Genomic DNA, 18,531 nt, shown 5'->3' with positions numbered 1-18,531 from the left:
CATGTGACTCATTCGCTGTGGTGAACCTACATACCTTTTACTATACTAGTCCCACACAAAGACAAAAATGTAGTAAAATTTTTTTTATTCATTTTTCCAAGTCAAAAAAACATACAGACCAAAGATACAGAGAATGAGATAATGGTTTGATTTTTATACAGTGGCAATTTAAAGTTAAACCTTCCTCTGCCGAGACACGTGAAGCCTCTCCTCTGCTCGAAACCCTGTCTCGCCGTTGGACACACACACAGACACACCTTTGATCATTCACTCAACTGGGAGTCCTGACCAGACTCTGCAGGACAGTTAAAAACAACAGGACTGGATGAGAAAGTAGCAAACTACAAATCACAACTTCCAGGGTTTCTTGGAATGAGTCAGGGTCCACCACAATATTTCTTAAGTGCAATTACCAAACCTGCTTAATCTCCATGGACTGAGGATGGGGACCCTTCAAGTCAAGACTCAGTTGGAAGCAGTGTTTTACAAAAAGACATTTTTCAGACCATAACCAAAAGGAAAAAATTACTGCTCAGGACTCCCAGTCAGACCCAATACATTTGCACCCTACCCTTCATCACAGGTACATACACGGATGGAAAAAAAGAAACACTGATTTCAAAAATGAGGCTCACTGATGGATGAAGGGGGGGAGGGAGGAGACCCAGAACTCCGATAAACTGATAAGGCCCTTGGCGTGATCACATAAAACTAGGACAGTCAAACTAGCTCGAGCTGTGACAAACAGACCCCATGTTGAAAAAAAAGTTCACACTAATGTAGTGGGTAAAATTTTTTTTGTTAAATAGAGAAACCTTTAGGGCTGTTACTTTGAACAATCTCAGCTTGAAAGAAAATAAAACAGGTCGACATTATAGAGAGGGAAAATAAAAGACATGTTGCCCTGCAGTGTCCAAGAAGTCAAAACACTAAATGTCCCCTAAGCTGAAGTCCTGAACGTCATCAATGTCACATTTAGCACAATGCACTCCCCTCCCTCCTCCACCCCTTCATCCACAGTGTATGAACTTGCAAACAGGTTTACAGAGTCACCAAAAGCAAACAAGAGAAAAACCAATAACAAATTTGAATTTAATTTTCTCTATTTGTAGTCAGAGAGTAGTAGTTTAGGCTTTTTAAATAAACTGAATCGCCCAAATAAACTTGTTTAACTTCAGAAATGGGACGAAAATTAGCAAAGACAGTGGGAGGGATTAAACAACATTTCAACCTAAAGCTTGATTCAAATGTATTAACATGTGCTACTCATGCAAACGATAACAAAAGCAGCAACGCCAAACTACTAGCCCTCATCCACCTTTGCCCCCATTTCCTCCTATAGAATCAAAATTAAAAGTGAAAAATCATTCTATTACTTTTTTTTTTATATAAATCTTTAAATTCCCAGCGTCAAGGGAAGAATAATGTCTGGAAAAGTGTTTCGTTTGCTTCTCGCTTTTGATGCATTAAGTCTCCAAAAGTGGTAGAGGATGCTGGTGGGTGTTTCTATGACATCATTCAGGTTTTTTGTCTTTGGGGTGTGAAGGAGGGAGGAAGACTATGAGTACATACAATTATGTAGTTAATGGTGCGTTCAGAGTGAAACTTCTCTGCCGTGCAAACCAGTTCCTCTCTCCTATGCTATATATTCTGCTGATTATCTCTGTCAAGCAATCTGACCCTGCAAATTTTAACTTAACACTTAAAGCTCCAGCTTTCATTCATAAAGAGCCACCACAACTGGCAGCAACTTTACCTTCACAAAAGCAGCATAAGGTCAAATAGGATACACCTCCTAAAATATGCAGTAAACAAAATCTAAACCTCAGATTTTCTTCGAGTGATTAATATGATTTGCTTTTTCAAAAAGGCTTTTGGCAAAAGGTTTGCCTTCCAGGGACAACTATGCACCCAACATTTAGAAACAGAGAGAGAGACTGGATGCAGTACAATATATAAAGTTAAAAAGGGACATTTTCTTCCCCCTCCCTCACTCGCTTACATTTTCCTCTCCTTCTTATTCCCTCTTGGGATTTGCAGTTTTGCGTCAACACCCCATGTGAAAATTAAAAAAAACTATTTCAAAAGGCAGCCTTTTTTCCTTCAGGCAAAGCAGTTCAAGTCTTTCACATAATAGTTTTTAACTATTTTAGGGTAAAGGTGGGATAACCCCGCCAGGTGGTTGAGACAGGGGTCCCCAAAGAAAAATTACGACAATTGGGACCCGTGTGGCTAGAAAACACTGCCACCTCCAGCTGGTTCAATGCGCTGTCCTTCAGGTGTTCACCTTGAGGTGACCAGCATCTTCAACCGCCTCCCATCCTCCTGCGCAGCTCATCAGTTGTTCTCCTCATCGCTGTCATCTGGGCTGATTGCCGGGCTGTAGGTGGGGGAGGTGGGGCTGTATCCGGGGGAGGTGGGACTGTACGTAGAGCCTTTGGGACTGGTTGGCGAATACGTAGGCGACGTGGGCGAGTACTTGGGTGAAGTAGGGGAATAAGTTGGTGAGGTGGGGGAGTATTTGGGGCTGGTGGGGGTGTAAGTTGGTGAGGTGGGGGAGTAGGTTGGAGAGGTTGGGGAATATTTTGGGGTTGTCGGGGAGTAGGTGGGAGAAGTGGGCGAGTATTTGGGCGACGTAGGGGAATACTTTGGAGAAGTGGGGGAGTACTTGGGTGAGGTCGGGGTATACTCTGGGGAGCTGGGGCTGTATGATGGTGAGGTTGGGGTGTATTTGGGAGAAGTGGGAGAGTAGGAGGGGGAGCTGGGGCTGTATGAAGGTGAGCTGGGGGTGTAGGTGGGAGACTGTGGGGTGTAACGTGGACTGGAGGGTGAGTAGGACGGAGAGGTAGGGGAGTATGAGGGAGAAGTGGGGGAGTAGTTTGGGCTGGTCGGGGTGTAGTTGGGGGAGGTTGGCGAGTAGGAAGGCGATGTTGGAGAGTAGGAAGGCGAGGTGGGGGAGTAACTGGGCGAGGTGGGGGTATAGTTGGGTGAGGTGGGGCTGTAGCTTGGGCTGGTGGGAGAGTAGGAAGGCGAGGTGGGGGAGTAAGAAGGAGAGGTGGGGGAGTAGGAAGGTGATGTTGGAGAATAGGAAGGCGAGGTAGGTGAGTAAGATGGCGAAGTGGGAGAGTAGCTGGGCGACGTTGGGCTGTAGCTGGGTGACGTTGGGCTGTAGCTCGGAGAAGTGGGAGAGTAAGAGGGGGAGGTCGGGGAGTACGAAGGGGAAGTGGGGGAGTAGGATGGAGAAGTCGGGGAATAAGATGGAGACGTGGGTGAATAGGAAGGAGACGTTGGGGAGTAACTGGGCGAAGTGGGAGAGTAGGAGGGAGATGTTGGGCTGTAGTTGGGGCTGGTGGGGGAGTAAGAGGGAGATGTGGGAGAGTAGGAGGGTGATGTGGGGGAGTAGCCTGGACTCTGGGGGGTGTAGCCTCCAGGGGAACGCGGCTCGTAGGCGGGTGAGGTGGGTGAGTAGTTTGGTGACATGGCTCCACCTAAAAGAAGAAAAAGTGTTTTCAATTCCTTTGTGCCAGTAAATCTCCGCTTGGTCATTTAATCCTGCAAATCACATGGAAAAAAACAAAAACAAAAGCACAGATTTTGGCAGCGTCTGACCTGGAGAAGGGATGTATGGACTGGCGGGCCCCGGAGAACCTGGAGACCCAGGAGTGGGGGACCAGGCGGGGGAGTAGCCTGGAGAGAAGCCACTGGCGTCCGACGCGGCGCTGGGAGAGAAACCTGCTGCTCCTGGGGTCATGCCGCTTCCTGAAAAACAAAGAGGAACAAAACAAAATGAGTGAGTTTAAAATGTAAAAAGGAGAAGCACTGCTAAAACAACTTAAAGTGATGCTCACCAACACTGGGGGACCAGGCGCCGTAGGCCGGAGTAGCGCCGGTGTTCCACGGGGTCATGGCCGGTGACATGCCACTCATGGGACTGGGCACTGAACCGAAGAACATTCCCGTGGCTGCAAATGAGGCCAATAAACATCACAACGTTCACGCGCAAGCCAAATCTACAAAAGGAATAGTTCAGCATCACGTGGACTCCTCGCCACTTACGTCCAGCCACGCTGATGCCAGGTATGTTGGTAGGGATCTCCATCCCGTATTTGCACTTCTCAGCATCCAGCAGCAGGTCGAAGCAGCCCGTTCCTGCAGGGGCGAGTTGGCCAAGCATGATGTTCTCCGAGACGCCTTTCATGGGGTCACTCTCCCCATGCGACGAGGCCTCCATCAGCACATCCACCTGGAGACAGCAAAATCCACACAATTCAAGTTTCAAACACCTGAGAAATACATTTCATGTGTCTGAGCATGTCTTCATCTTCTCACCGTCTCTTCAAAGGAACACTTCATGAGTGGCCCCGTGTCTTGACGGTTGATGCCGTGACGCGTGATGGCCATGAGGTGACCGCGGCAGGTCATGGTGTCACAAAGCAGAGCCAAGTGACGGTAGTTGACATAGGAGCCGTCGAATGAGATGACATGGTACAGCTCCCTCTCCAGAGCCTTTCGCACAGCCTCGATTCCCAAAACCTACAAGAGAGAAGAGCAGCAGATTCGATTATTATGAGGGATCAAGACAAACACACAGACAAATCCAGTGGCTCAGACTGAGGTGTACCGTGAAGATCTCCACAATGTCGTTGGAGGTGGTCCTGACAGGATCCACATCCTTCTCGCTCAGCACTCTCATGAGGCTCACGCCGTCCGTCTCAAGGATCCACTCCTGCAGGGCCTTGAACTCACCATCCTCTGTGATGATGATCTTCTTCTTGTTGTCAGTCTGGGGCAAGTGCATGTACACCTAAAGAAAGGTTAAGACAAAGCACAATGTTTATTAGTAGTGTTTAGCTTATGAAAACAGTAACAATGCTGTTTGAAAACCAGGTTCTCCTTGGCACCTTGCTGATCTGCTCGATGCCTTGCAGAGTCATGTCTGTCAGCATGTTGGACTCAATGCACCTCAAGAACACATCGTCATCCATTTTATCCACCACCTCCTCATCCTAGACAAAACATACAAAAAGGTTATTTTTAAATAACAGGAGAACCAGAAAGATTATTGCTAGCGACTATAAATCTTTGCTCACCTCTTGGAACTTGTTCTCGTCGCTGTTCATGATTCTAATCCGCAGAACGAGCTTCTCTGCATTATCGTCGTTGAAGATACAGTTCAGATCATCTCCGAAACCTGAGTGAGAACTAAGACATTAGGCACAAGTGCATCATTTATGAGTGACATGAGGGCATGCGAGCAACCCACCGGCGTTGATCTTCTCTGCGATCTGCTCCATAGTCAGCTTGCGATCGGTCATGTGCTTGCGGTCGAGCTCGATGCGCAGCAGCCAGGGTGAAATGCGAGTCACGTCAAAGTCGGGCATCTCATAGTAGACGTTGACCCACTCCTGGTCCTCAGCCACCACCGTGTTCTGAGGGTTGGGGTCGTAGTAGATGGCCGTGTTGGCAGTCACCTGAAGAAAGTCACAATATTAAGAATTAGATGACAGGATGTGGCAAGTACAGTTTTAAGTAAGTCTTCAGTAAAAATGTCATTACTTTTCGCAGGGTAGTGTGCTCTAGGCGACAGAGGATGTCCTTGGCCCGCTCTGCATCACGTGCAGCTTGGCCCAACAGGAAGACGGTCAGTGAAGGCGTTTTCGGTCTCTTGGAAATGTTGATCAACTCCTTCAGACGAGGCACACCGAGCGTCACGTTCTTGGCAGACACACCGGCGTAGTGGAAAGTGTTCAGGGTCATCTGGGTGGCAGGCTCTCCCAGCGACTGAGCAGCCAAAGCTCCAACCATTTCACCTGGGTGGGCCTGAAACAGCAAAACGTGGCATCAGTTGAGCCATCTGACGAAGCCACCCAGCTCATCTGACACCTCTCCACCTCAACCTACGATGGACTGATTGAACTTGGTCTCGATCTCTCCCAGCAGCCAGTCAAAAGCCTCGGTGGACAGGCGGAACTCCTCGATCATGCGTTTGGAGCACAGCGTGGAGCGGAGGTGGATGTTGAAGAGCAGAGTGGCGTTCTCCTGGGCCTGTCTGCTGAGCGGGTCGTCACCATTGACAATCACAAGCTTCTTACTCAGATCGTGAACACCTGCGAACCCGAACACGTGACTGTTGAGATTCACTGCAAATATCCTCTTCACGGGACTTTCTGCTGCATTCTTGCCAACTTACCCTCAATCACCCTTAAAGGATTCAGGTCAGTTGGGGTTCTAGTGTTGATGCGGAAGATCTTCTGAGCATTCCAAATCATTCTGGCCAAGTTGCATGGCAGCACCACCTAGAGGGGAGGGGAAACCTTTGCGTGAGCATGAGTTCATTTAGCAGAGAAACATGCAGAGGCATGAGTCACCCCGCACCTTGCTGTCCCCGGTAGGGAAAATGGCTCGGAGGACCTCCCTGTCCTCCTTCATCTTGTCGAACTCCCTCTCCAAGCAGCTCTGCACATGAGCATTGGTCATGACGTCCTTCACCACGTCTTCCTGCAATATGCGTCTCAGCGCTCGATCGTTGGTGCAGTCGAACTTGAATCTTAATGGGTTACACAAGAAGAAGCGTTAAACCACATTCTACTCAAATTATTTCAAACTAAATAAGATTCTTCAGGTTTGCAAGTCCAAGTATTTGTGTGGCTCACTTCTTTTCAAAGGCCTTGTTTGATGGCTTGACTGTTGCCAGATTCTGAAACTCGACGTTCTCGCCTGCCAGGCCGTCCTCACCGTAGCGCAACTGCACCACCTGGTTAATGGAGTTACGCACTGTGCCGTCGTACTTTACCATCACAGACTCCATAGACTTGATGAGACGACGCTGGATGTAACCTGGAGGGTTAGAACAAGTCCAGCACATTAAAAATAGGAGGCATTTTAGACACATCGGCAAACACATGACATTTCAGACCCCTGTTTCCAGGCCAGTCTCAACTCACCCGTCTCTGCAGTCTTGACAGCTGTGTCGATCAGACCTTCTCTGCCTCCCATGGCGTGAAAGAAGAACTCTGTGGGCGTCAGGCCGGCCAGGTAGGAGTTCTCCACAAAGCCTCTACTCTCTGGGCCGTAGTCATCCTTAATGAAGTGAGGCAGCGTACGGTGCTTGAAACCGAAGGGGATTCGTTTACCCTCCACGTTCTGTTGCCCCACGACAGCAATAACCTTAAGAGAAAAGATGAACCAGACTGTGAAACATGCTGAGCTACCAAACATTGTATAATCTATTGTAATTCAGTAATTTTTACCTGTGAGATATTAATCTTTGATCCCTTAGAACCAGCCACCACCATGGACTTGAAGTTGTTGTACTCAGACAGAGACTTCTGGGCAGAGGATCCTGTTTTGTCACGAGCATCGTTGAGGATACGATTGACCTGGTTCTCAAACGTCTGCCTCAGAGTGTTACCAGGCGTCGGCTCCAGCTCGTTGTTGTGGGCTTTTTCGATGACCTGGATGACCAAAGGAAACCATCACTTTTCTGTATACCAAATCCACAGAAAAAAAACTAAGATGAAATATTTTCTTACTTCTATCACATCCTGTTTAGCCTTTTTGATTGTATTCTGGATGTCAAGGTACGTCTTGGCATCAGCAATAGAGTCGCCAATACCAATGGAATGACCTGAAGAAGATTAAGTTTACAGTTAAACATGAGTCAATACAACTACAACATAGTGTGGTCAAAACTATGATTCAGCAAAACCTTCATTAAGTTAGTGGCTTTCTCACCCTCAATAAGCAGCCAGTTGTTGACCACAGTCTGAATGTTGGAGTAGAAGAGTCTGGTGATGTCGTGGCCCATCTCCAGGTAAGAGATGTGGACGAGCGAGCCAGCCGATGTTCCCAGAGACTTCTTACACAGGATTCCCATGATCAATTCACCGTTCTCCACTATGACCTGGGGGAATTAAAAGAATGGCAGGTTATGTAGAATGTAGTGGTTTTTGTATTATTTAATCTACAGGTAAATATGGATTTTGTTTTACCTTTGTGTCCCCAGGTGAAATGTGTTTGTAGGGGCCACTGTCTTCATCATCAGGGTGGGTGCTGTGTGTGCGGATGACGTTGATGTGCCCAGGAATGATGAGGCTGAAGACCTGTTTGCCTGTCCACAGAGGACGGGGCTTGAGGATGGCTGGCTGAGGCATCTTCCCATCCCAGGTGGAGAGGAACATGAGGAGGTTCATCACTTCACCCTGGTAACGTAACAGGAGGCGGTTAAATTTACAGACAGTAGATGTTAATGAGCCTAACCATCCATCAGTCTTCTTACCCTCTCCAAGAAGACGTCTCTTTTGGTGAATTTGCGCACTGCTGTGAGAGTGTCCTGCACAATGCCCATGACAGGTCTGTTTGACTGAGGGGTAACAATCATACGTGGCACCATAGCCAACTCCTGAATCTCAGCCCTCGTTTCAAGGGACTGAGGGAGGTGAAGGTTCATCTCATCACCGTCAAAATCAGCGTTGTATGGGGTGGTGACACTGGTGGGAGACACAAGAGCACAAGCTATGAGGACTTAATGCATTATTCGGATACCACAAATATCTAGAGACCGTTCTTACTCTAGAAAAATGACTAACATGATACAGTAAAATCCTCTTATTAAATCAAACTACCATAAAGTCAGGACTATATTTTTTCATCATTTCTAGTATAAACACTGTCTTAGCCTGGTTTTCGCTTGGCACCTGAGGTTGAGTCGAAATGTGGACCAGGGCAGAATCCGAACCCTGTGCCCCATCATGGACATTTTATGTAGTGTAGGCTGTCGATTGAAGATCACGATGTCACCATCACACATGTGTCTTTCCACCTAAACATAATAGGGTTCAGTCAATTTCCTTTTTTTCCCAAAATTTATATTTTAAATCATTATGTAAAAACAAAGCTATTGTGGAACCTTGTAGCCAATCTGGAGATGAAGGTCACTTGGTTTAGGGTGGAATCGCAGGTCGATTCTGTCTCCATTGTCACGGATGATGTATTTGGCTCCTGGGTACTGGCTGTTACCTCTTCGCACCAGCTCTTGCAATCTAAAAGTAATTTTAATGCATTAGTTGGAATCAAACTAAGCACAGGCTTTTAGTAGCAATGCAATTGTTTAACTACTCTAGCGTACCTGTCAATGTTAAAGGGTGTGACAATTTCAGGGAAAGTCATATTGGCAGCAATGGATCGTGGTACGCCCACTTGATCGATCTGCAAGTTGGGGTCTGGGGTGATGACAGTTCGAGCTGAGAAGTCCACACGCTTTCCCATGAGGTTACCTCGAACTCGACCCTCTTTTCCCTTTAGCCGTTGCTTAATAGATTTGAGAGGGCGGCCAGACTTTTGCATTGCCTGGGAAAATTATAATGAAATTATAAGATGAAATCAGAGACACATTTGCATAGTTAAGTGTATCCACCTGTACACTCATCTAAAGTCATTGTGAAGTACACACCCTTGGCAGGCCTGGCAGTTCATTATCCACCATTGTTGCTACGTGAAACTGAAGCAGCTTCACATCCTCAGCTATGACATGAGCTGCTGCGCCACTTTGCTCGTTTCTTCTGAGCTGGTTGTTGATCTTTACGATATCAGCCAGCTTGTGGGTCAAGTCATCCTTTAAAAACAGGGAAATTATGATGTGTTGCTATTGTCTGGTGCACAGCAGGTAAACAGGTAGTTTAACGCCTCAAAAACAATTGGGCTGTGTTCATACTGTCGTACCTGGTTGCGAGCAGATCCCTGCATGACCACAGCAGGCCTTACAGCCAGTGGAGGCACAGGCAGTACAGTTACAATCATCCATTCAGGTCGGGCAAACTTTGGATCCATGCCCAAGATTATGTCCTCTTCGTCTGCGATTCGCTTGAAGATCTCATGTATACGCTCAGGACTCAGGAGGATTTTCTTCTCCTGTGAATCCTCATTCACGTGCTTCCACTCAGCGTACAGTTCCAAGCCAGAGCGTCTGATACGTGGCTGGTAGCGCCCACAGCCGCCGTGACCCTGTATGTGACACATATGGTGAAGATGTGTCAGATATTGTGCAAAGGGCAATTGACTGTGCAGTAAAAACTGTAACATGACCAAACAAAATCCAACCATTTACCTTCTCCTTGGTCAGGTCCTCCTCTGTCTCCTGCTGCTCCATTCCAAATTTGCTGTCCATCTCCTCGCCTCCTTCACATATATTTTTTCCTTTGCACAGCTCATATACGTGTGTCAAACGCTTTCTTGGCTGCCCTTTAGATTTGGCCAAGATGTCTTTGATCTTTGGATTGTTCTAGAAGTAACAAACATTTTTTTTAATATAGATATAAGACAATGCAACCATACACTACAAACTAGCTGAATTGTCATTACAATTTTTTGAGATGTACTCAATATACTTACTGAATCCACTAAGAGCTTGGAGCAAAAAAAGCAGACACATCGAAGAACCTTCATAATCTTCGTTATGAAGCCGACATGGAAAACTGGCTTTGCCAGTTCTATGTGTCCAAAGTGACCTGGACATTCTGTCATGTTGCCTGAGGTAAAACAACAAACAAACATAAAACACAGCGCTGACATCAGATAGAAAAAAAACCTTGGATTTTAATTATGAAAGAACAAACATGACACTGTACCTGCACATGTCTGACATCTTCCACTTCGTTCTATGACCCCTTGTCTAGGGTCCATAAGGCCACCGAGTTTAGGACGTCCTCCTTCTGTTGTTTCGGGGTATTTAATCCCCCCTTCTGTAACCGACATCCGTTTCTGGAGATAAAATAAAAATATAGCTAGTAAGTCACCACATTCACAAATACCATCAGTGGGTCAACGTGAGTATCTAGTACGTACTAGTCATAAATATTAGCTTTCACAATCATCAAGAATTCTGAACTAACATTCTCTGAAAAAAGAAAAGAACACTGCTATGCAAAACAAAATCAACGCATATTAAACGATTTAAGTAAACAACTTTTTTCTCAAGTAAATGAAATTAACGCTTAACAAAACGGACAATCCAATAATTAAACAAAACGCGCATAGCTTTGTTTAAGTTACCTTTTATTTAATAATCGTCAGCTAAAATAGGGTAATACGAAGCAAAAAATACCAAACACGTTGTCCCCAAAATCGAGCATCTACTAAAATAACCAGCATCTTCACTCACTGATGGGCATAAATGTTACATTTCGTGAATAGAATGGGGGTTTGATTCATGTGAAAGCATCAAATATTTTTTTAAATGTTGTGCTTCAAGTTTGTCAAACTTCCTGCAACATGCTAGTCAGCACAAGCTCCACTAGCCTGAACCAGCTAGCTAGGCTAGGCTAATAGCACGCCTGTTCCGTTGTAAAAAGAACCGTGTCTTTGTATGCCGTATATGTTAAACCATGATATTAGTAAAGAAACTGTTATAATACTATTTCAGAGAATCAACAATAAATACCCAGTCCCCAAAAAGAAAACCTACAAGTTCATCTGGACTGATGATGCCGAACTGTACTCTCTTGATCGTGCGCAATGGGCATGCGCTGTCGCCGGAGGGCGGTCCGTGCATCCTGTCTATTCAAAGAGCCGCGTCCTTCCTCAGCACGCCGCTTTGTGAGCAGGAACAGCCTGTAAATTACCACCGCGACTCTGGTCAGGCCGCCAACGGTGACCGGAAAGTCTCCGAAAGCGATATCCCAGGGGCTTCTGTTGTCTGATGCCCGTATAGCTGATTTGTAACTACTTTGATCCTAAGTCGACTGGCCACTGGCTGTTCCCCTCCCTTTTTCTGATCTGCACTCTGGAGCGCTCTGAGCGCTTCTGAGCGTGAAGCGGTCCTACGCTTGTTTATATAGCCTGGGTGCCTACTACGGGGTTACACACGCACAAAGGCAGGGACTGACTCTTCGGAAGGTGGGACATGTATAACTGTAGTAAAACGCTCATTGGCCATTTAGGACAGTTACATGAATAATTACTCTTGTAGCACGTACAGCGAATGAGAAAGCACGACTCCCTTTTCGGCCAATCACAACTGAAAAAAGGCGTTGATTTAATCTGAAATCATCCTTATTGGCTCTATTAAAACGAGGTAGGAGGCGCGTAGTGTATTTAACATTTAAGATATGAATATTCAATCAAAACGTTTTTGATTGGTCCGTAGTTTCATTAATATTGAGTATCAAGAAAAGATGGGCCAATAACAGCGAGAGAATTAGTCACGTTAGTATAATTTTGACAAAACCCTCCTCATCTCCGATGTTTACCGAAAGGTGCCGATGTGAATTTCTTCCCTCAGAGCAAAAATAAAAAAAATCTCTGTTCCCCCGTTCGTCTCGCTCTGGACCAGCCTGGGCTCTAAGAAAAGAGGTTCAGGCTGAGGCCTGTTAAAACCTTTCATGAATCACGGGGAAACTGTCGAAATTCATGATATTTTCACCTCGAAACATTGTATTATGGATTATTTTTCGAGCAATTCCAGAAACACGTTGATTTTTTTATTTTCCACAGTGCGTACCTTTGGATTTCTGGGACTTTGTTGCAAGCCTCGGACTCTCCTGTGGATGTTGGCCGACCAGAGGACTGGATTTGTCCCCACGCCCAATAGGAAAATCAGCAAGAAGCCTTAAGTGTATATTTAACGTTTGTTTTGAAGTGAATAAGTACAATTCTTTCACACGCGTATTATGTGTGTGCTTTGTGACAGACAATGTCGTTAAATTGTTGTTACGTATTTAATATTTTTGTTGAAATTTGCAACGTCGTCGTAGGCCACGCTTCGAAGGCAGTATCTGAAACGCCGTGCTTTTGGCGGTTAAGTACAAAATAAATTACTTGCAAGCTGATAAATATATATTTTAAATGCTAATACGACTTACAGTAAATGATACACACGGTGACAGATTACGCCTTTGTTCCAGTGTTTAGGTTTTGCTTTATTTAGCAGTACAACGGACAGTACGGTTATCAACAACGACGGTATGTTCTTTACTGTACAACTGATTTTATTAGGCTCACTATTTTGTATTTATAGTGTATAACTAGATAATGTAGCTTTAATAATCACATAGTAAGGTTTAAATGGCGGTCCACGGTATATCTATCTTTATGTAGCATTAAGGTAAGGTAGCCTGATGGTTTAGCCTCGTTGTACGTTACAAGACAAATTGTTCAATGAGCGTAGCTGGGTTACAGGTATTTATTACTTGATAACAGTTTGGGCTTTTTCAGCCAAGTTTATTTTCGTTGGCGAGGATGTTGTGTAGAGACACTGTTAACACTGTAGCGAAACGTTAATTTAAGACTTAACAAAGGCTAGTGTAGCTAGCACACTGGGCACCATTAGCACTCAACATGGCGGTGTTTGATATGCCTCTTGTTGTGAACGAGAAAGATGGAGTCTGGAATATTCTTGCTGGATTTCGCTACCTCCGCCGGCCCGCGCGCTGCGCCTCTTCCACCGTCGACCTACGTGACTAAATAAGAAAAGGTTCTGTTACTGTCGGTCGCATTTATTATGTCGTGGTGGGATTAAATGAGCATCGAGACGACGTGGAAACGCGCTAACCAGCGTTTGAATAGTGTTTATTCCTCCTCGGTGTCGATCGCTGAAGCCATTTTGCAATGTAACTCGGTGCATATTGGTTGTTATGTTAATGTAATAATAATCTTGCTGGTTAGTGTACATCTTAGTTTTTAATCGAAATGTGCCACTTTTTTGGGCATTTGGTTTATTTAATGTTCTCATTTGCAGTTTAAATGGCCGTAGTGTGCCTTATGTTGATTTCATTTTAGATTCTGAGGCCTCATTGACAATACATTAGGATTTTTACGTTTAAAGAAAAGCTTAAACATATGTTGTAATCCCTCTTTATGCAACAGCGCCTCTGGCCTTGAACTGAAGGGCTTGTTCCATCTCCTGTTTCTTTAAGTCCCCCTTACCTGAACTCCACTCTGCTGTGATTGGTCAGCTTGTGTAAGTCTTCCTACGACTGAATGGTGCCCAGTTGGCACAGCACTGTCCTTCAGTACCAGTCTAGCCAAAGAATCTTGCTGCAAATTGTGAAACAAGTCGTCCATGCAATTCCATGAACCTATAAAACATTGCTTAATGTCTGTTTATACCATGTAATAATACTGTATTAATGATATATTTATAGTTTTGGAAAAGCAAGCAACGTTAATAACACTTTCTACTAGTCCTTTGTTGTTACATTTGTGTTGTTACTAGCGTTAGATGTGAAAAGAATCCTAGCAGCTAACCTGAGAAATTAAAGAAGCCCCGCTATGGGCGGCCGGTTATGGACTTTGACACCGCTTGACATCAACTGGTGCATTTTTGAAAACCCTTGAGAACAAAACAAATTAGCCTGATTTAAACTAGGGCATTTCACCCACCCTACAAATACACATTCACCTAATGGGGCATCTGACCCTGTATAACGTGGGCGCCAAACCTTAGAAAATAAAATAGAAAATAGAAAAAAGTAAATAGCAGATGGAACATGAAAAATATAATGTGATCCCCTGATGTACTCATCTTGCCCACAAGAATTAGAATTTACCATTAGTTTGCTACACAATTGAGTAGTTTGCTCATGTTAATTAAAAGTGGGGGAGTGTGTAAAATGTAAATATCTTAAGCAAAAAGTTGTTTTTATTGAAAGTGATCCCCTATGTGTAGTTATAGTGAACCTTTTTTTATATGCTAAGATAGGCTTTCTTTTGTGGTCTTAGTTAAAAGAAACCGAAAGAAACACTCCGCTTGAAAAGCCTGTATTACTGATACAATTTCATAGTTTCAATTTGTTATAGCATTTATTCCAATTACTGTAATGGTACGGAAAACACTTTGATATGCTGTGTTACAATTCCTTTTGCAATTTTCTAAATAAAGAGAAAAGCAATATGATCAACTGTTGGTTGTTGTTTTTTTTACCTCAAGTTTCATGTTTTATATGTCGCAATTCGCCGGACATACTGTTTGTGAAACCTGTTGAGTGGGAGAGCTTTGTGAGTCTGCTGCTGCCAGCATGAACATGCCTTCTGCCATCATCTCTTTAGCAGGTCCAGTAGAGCAAGACATCATTCAAGTCCAGAAGCAGCATGTCACTTGTGCAGTATCCTTGTCTTGTTATTTCAAGCTATAAACAATGTGACTGCCTGGTTATTAATGCTTAGCAGAAAATGACACATAATCACGTTGTTCCACCATGTTGGTACAAAGGATTCACTTTTGACCAGTTGGCTCCCTCCTCTGGCGCATATGGAGAATGATCAGCATTGCAAAGACAGCATGACCACATTCTCAATGCGGAAGTGGGTCCCACCAGGCAGTCAGACAGGCTCCCTCTACTGCTCCAAGCAGGTTAGTGAGTAGAGGTCGAATACTGTGAGGTGTGTTGATAGGTGTTTAAGGCCTGTAACAGCTGTAAGGTCTGATTAGTATGCCACTATCCTGAAAGTATTTTTATGTAGAAATCAGTCAGTGTGTGAACATCCCAGGTTAGGTTATGTGGACATTGCGCAATAACCATCTAATAACATTCTCAAAGTCTGCATTGTCTCCATTGATTACTTTTACTCACATTGTGTACATCTCCTGATATTTGTGTATGTTGTCTTTTATGTGAAACATCTGAATGCACAATGAATGAATTTCCTTTTATCTGTGAAAACCTTATCATGGGTAAAATTATTAATCTCATTGCGATCAGGCTTAGGCCTCTAGCCTCAACTGCATATTTAGTGAACCAATTAAGGATATCATTTACGTTGTGAATTTTGCAAATATATTGTGTAAAATTAAGAGATTTACTTCAATACTTATATGGTTACCATTTAATGTCTGAAATGCTGATTAAAGTCCCTTAATATCAGATGTTTGTTAAGATTTGCTTACATTTTCTTTCAACATTTTTTGTTTCCACATGTTTGATTATCACTGATGAGGTGAACGTTGTTTTGCTGATTTAGACAACAAAAGTAAAATTTGTCCCTTTTTAAAAAAAACTCAATGAACTCGCAAATAACCCGCTGACAATTTTTCCTCTTTATATTTAGATGGCTATTTCCTCTGATATTTAAATATAGCTCTAGGTTTTTAAAGGTGTTGAGTTATTTTAAAGCACAAGTTGATATGATGAAGTGCTAGTTTTGGCCATAATTAAGTTTTTGTTTCTGCATTGGCTGATTTAGTATATTCATTCATATTCTGTATGTGTATCAGCATTAATTCCAGGAAGAGGTGGGGATTCTTGTACCTAGGGGGAGCTCTTGACTGGTGATGTCAGTCTCTAAATGGGTATGGGCGTTTAATGGGAAGGAGGTGGCTTTTTAGCACAACAAATAGGTGCACAGGGAGGAAGGGCAAGACAGACAGGCAGAGGCAAATCCCAGTCAGAGGAGCAGACTGCTTCCACTGTTTGATTTACAACCGAAAGCTATATAAACTATTACGGGCAACATAACGGCGCCTTCATTAGAGCCATCCATCTAGAGAGCAATGCTCTGTCACCTCTGTTAGTGTTTGTGAGCATGGATAATAAAAACCAAGACAAGCTCTTTGGGAACCTGACCTGGAAATGGAGATTTTATTTTGGATCTGATTAAAGTTCTAAATTCTGTTATTAATGCCTTTAAAAATAACCGCTTTCGGGTTGGACAGGAAGAAATCTGTGTTTGGCTGTATTCCCCCCTAAGTTATGCATCAGGATGTTGTTTTGTAATGAGTGTGACGCAGGGTTGGAGGCATGCTCTCTGAGAGCTCATTGGAACAAGCCGGCCCATTTCTGTCTCCTAGAGAATGTCCTGTTCTTCGGCTGTTTATTTTGGCTGATGTCGGCCCCTGCCAAGTGTCTTCATCTTTCTTTTATCATCCGCACACTCTTTCAAGGCTTTCAAATTCTCATCTATTGTCTTTCACACTAGATTCTTTTCAGGCAGCTCATTTGCAGAAAATGGGCACAAAAAGGAATTTGAAGTCCACTAGTGTTTGACTCAGGATACACCAGAGTTCTGCAGGAGATCTAAGTTTTGTTAAGGTTCTTTCATCCTCTTCCTGGAACTTTCTGGGTGCTAAATTAATTGCTCTTGATCCCACCTCGCGTTGCAATCGGCTTAGTGCTAATCTGGGGTTCTCACAGTGCAGCCAAGTCTCGTCTGGGCGACGCTGCTGAACTGAGCTGTCCGCTGCTCTCTTCTCCCAAGGTTTTGACCTCTGGCAGTGTCTCCTGTGCTCTCCGTTACCATACATCCCATTTTCACTTGTATTTTCTATCTTATTGTTGAACTTTTGTAAAACATTATTTTTTCGTTGATTCAACTTGGTATCTTTTCTTTTCTTGGTTTAGTCACACAATTGCTTTTCCTCCCTTGCAAAACCGTCTCCCAAGTTGTCTGATCCTCCCTCTCAAACCTTTTTCACAATTGCTATCACGCCCTCGTCTAGATCTTCTGTCCCTTGCTTCTTTCCCTTCATCCCTCTGTGTTGCACACTAAGTCTCAAAGATGACCACATGCTGACTGCAGTGGCCGTGACTCGCCTGCCTTTTTTCCTCTCTTCTCACTTTTTGGGTCTAGTTTCCCTGCTCCGCTGCTGTTTTGTTTCCTCTGGCCTGACGCCATTGCCTCTGACCATCTGCCTCGTTGTCTCATTCTCCCCTGTTCCCTCTTTAGTGCTTGTCTTTGCCTTTTCCTTTGATGTCCCCACACCTAGTAGTGATTTATTGTTCCATTTATGATCACAGAATAAATTTACTTTTATTTCAATAGCTCAATAGCTCTTTGTCTTTACCAGACGTTCTCAGTTCCTCATCTGTCCAGGAGGTTCTGATTGAAGTATCTGTGTGCTATTTAGAGAGGCGTGCACAAAAGCAGGGTTGTTTACAGTACCCTCAAAATACAGGCTGTCTAGAAACAGGAAGCACCATTGCCCTGAAGTGCAGCAGCACGCAGCGTCAGCCAGTGCAGCCACTTCCTCCTCCTCATGGCTGAACACAGGCTCCAGCAAAACAACCCTCACGCTTATCAGAGAATTATGCACCCCTCCCCTCTGCTGTCTGTCCTCCTGAATGGCGCACATACACAGCAGGCTTTTCACCCCTCCACCATGTCCTATCTTGCTTTCTCCCATTCTCCTGTGCCTACAGCCCCCACTCCCCCTCCGACTGTCTCTCTCTGCCAGTACAGCATGCCTGAGTAGCTGCTCGGAGATGAAGGAGCTAATTAATTTGATTTAGCCGTTCTCCCTCTCTCTCTGGCAGTGGAAAAACCAGCCGTCCGTCCCCCATCCCTCCTCCGCACCGTATCAGGCACCCCCTCCCAGATGATTTTCCACCTATCCTTTCCAGTCGCCTTTGGTAACGTCCACAGCATGAACTCTCAGTTCCTTTTCTCCTTTGCTTTTTTCATCACAATTACACAACCATATCTTGCCAGGAGTTTATTTCATATCAAACTGATTGTAGACCACATGCCAACTGTAACTCCCTTGTGTGGTCTACACCCATGTTGTTTCTTTTTAAAGCATTTTATCTGTTGTGTGTGCCATGG

The 18,531-nt window shown here is 44.4% G+C and overlaps 1 protein-coding gene across 1 annotated transcript; it reads right to left on the bottom strand.

The window, feature by feature from the left end:
- Positions 1–68: 68 nt before the first annotated feature.
- On the bottom strand, positions 69–11,815 carry polr2a (RNA polymerase II subunit A). Its single transcript, XM_029127169.3, has 29 exons — positions 11,462–11,815; positions 10,626–10,758; positions 10,390–10,526; positions 10,106–10,279; positions 9,721–10,002; positions 9,452–9,613; positions 9,128–9,348; positions 8,909–9,041; positions 8,697–8,821; positions 8,279–8,489; positions 7,992–8,201; positions 7,735–7,903; positions 7,533–7,627; positions 7,251–7,454; positions 6,945–7,167; positions 6,654–6,837; positions 6,376–6,547; positions 6,191–6,296; positions 5,902–6,107; positions 5,557–5,820; positions 5,264–5,471; positions 5,091–5,191; positions 4,902–5,006; positions 4,622–4,804; positions 4,330–4,533; positions 4,057–4,243; positions 3,849–3,962; positions 3,610–3,759; positions 69–3,488 (listed from the first exon to the last, which is right to left on the bottom strand). The coding sequence occupies exons 1-29, from the start codon at positions 11,546–11,548 to the stop codon at positions 2,338–2,340; spliced, it is 5,901 nt and encodes a 1,966-aa protein (XP_028983002.1). The 5' UTR covers positions 11,549–11,815; the 3' UTR covers positions 69–2,337.
- Positions 11,816–18,531: the final 6,716 nt, after the last annotated feature.

This window comes from Betta splendens, chromosome 2, assembly GCF_900634795.4.
Source record: "Betta splendens chromosome 2, fBetSpl5.4, whole genome shotgun sequence".
NCBI lineage: Eukaryota > Metazoa > Chordata > Actinopteri > Anabantiformes > Osphronemidae > Betta > Betta splendens.
Note: the sequence above shows the minus strand (reverse complement) of the source record. Positions and strands in the feature narration are given on the sequence as shown.

Excerpts from the sequence above, each read along its gene's own strand:
- polr2a (XM_029127169.3), bottom strand. The coding sequence starts at position 11,548 with ATGCACGGACCGCCCTCCGGCGACAGCGCATGCCCATTGCGCACGATC. Across the intron at positions 8,202-8,278 it reads GAGACGTCTTCTTGGAGAGG|GGTGAAGTGATGAACCTCCT; the intron begins GTAAGAAGACTG and ends TTACGTTACCAG. Across the intron at positions 5,192-5,263 it reads CGCAGAGAAGATCAACGCCG|GTTTCGGAGATGATCTGAAC; the intron begins GTGGGTTGCTCG and ends GTTCTCACTCAG.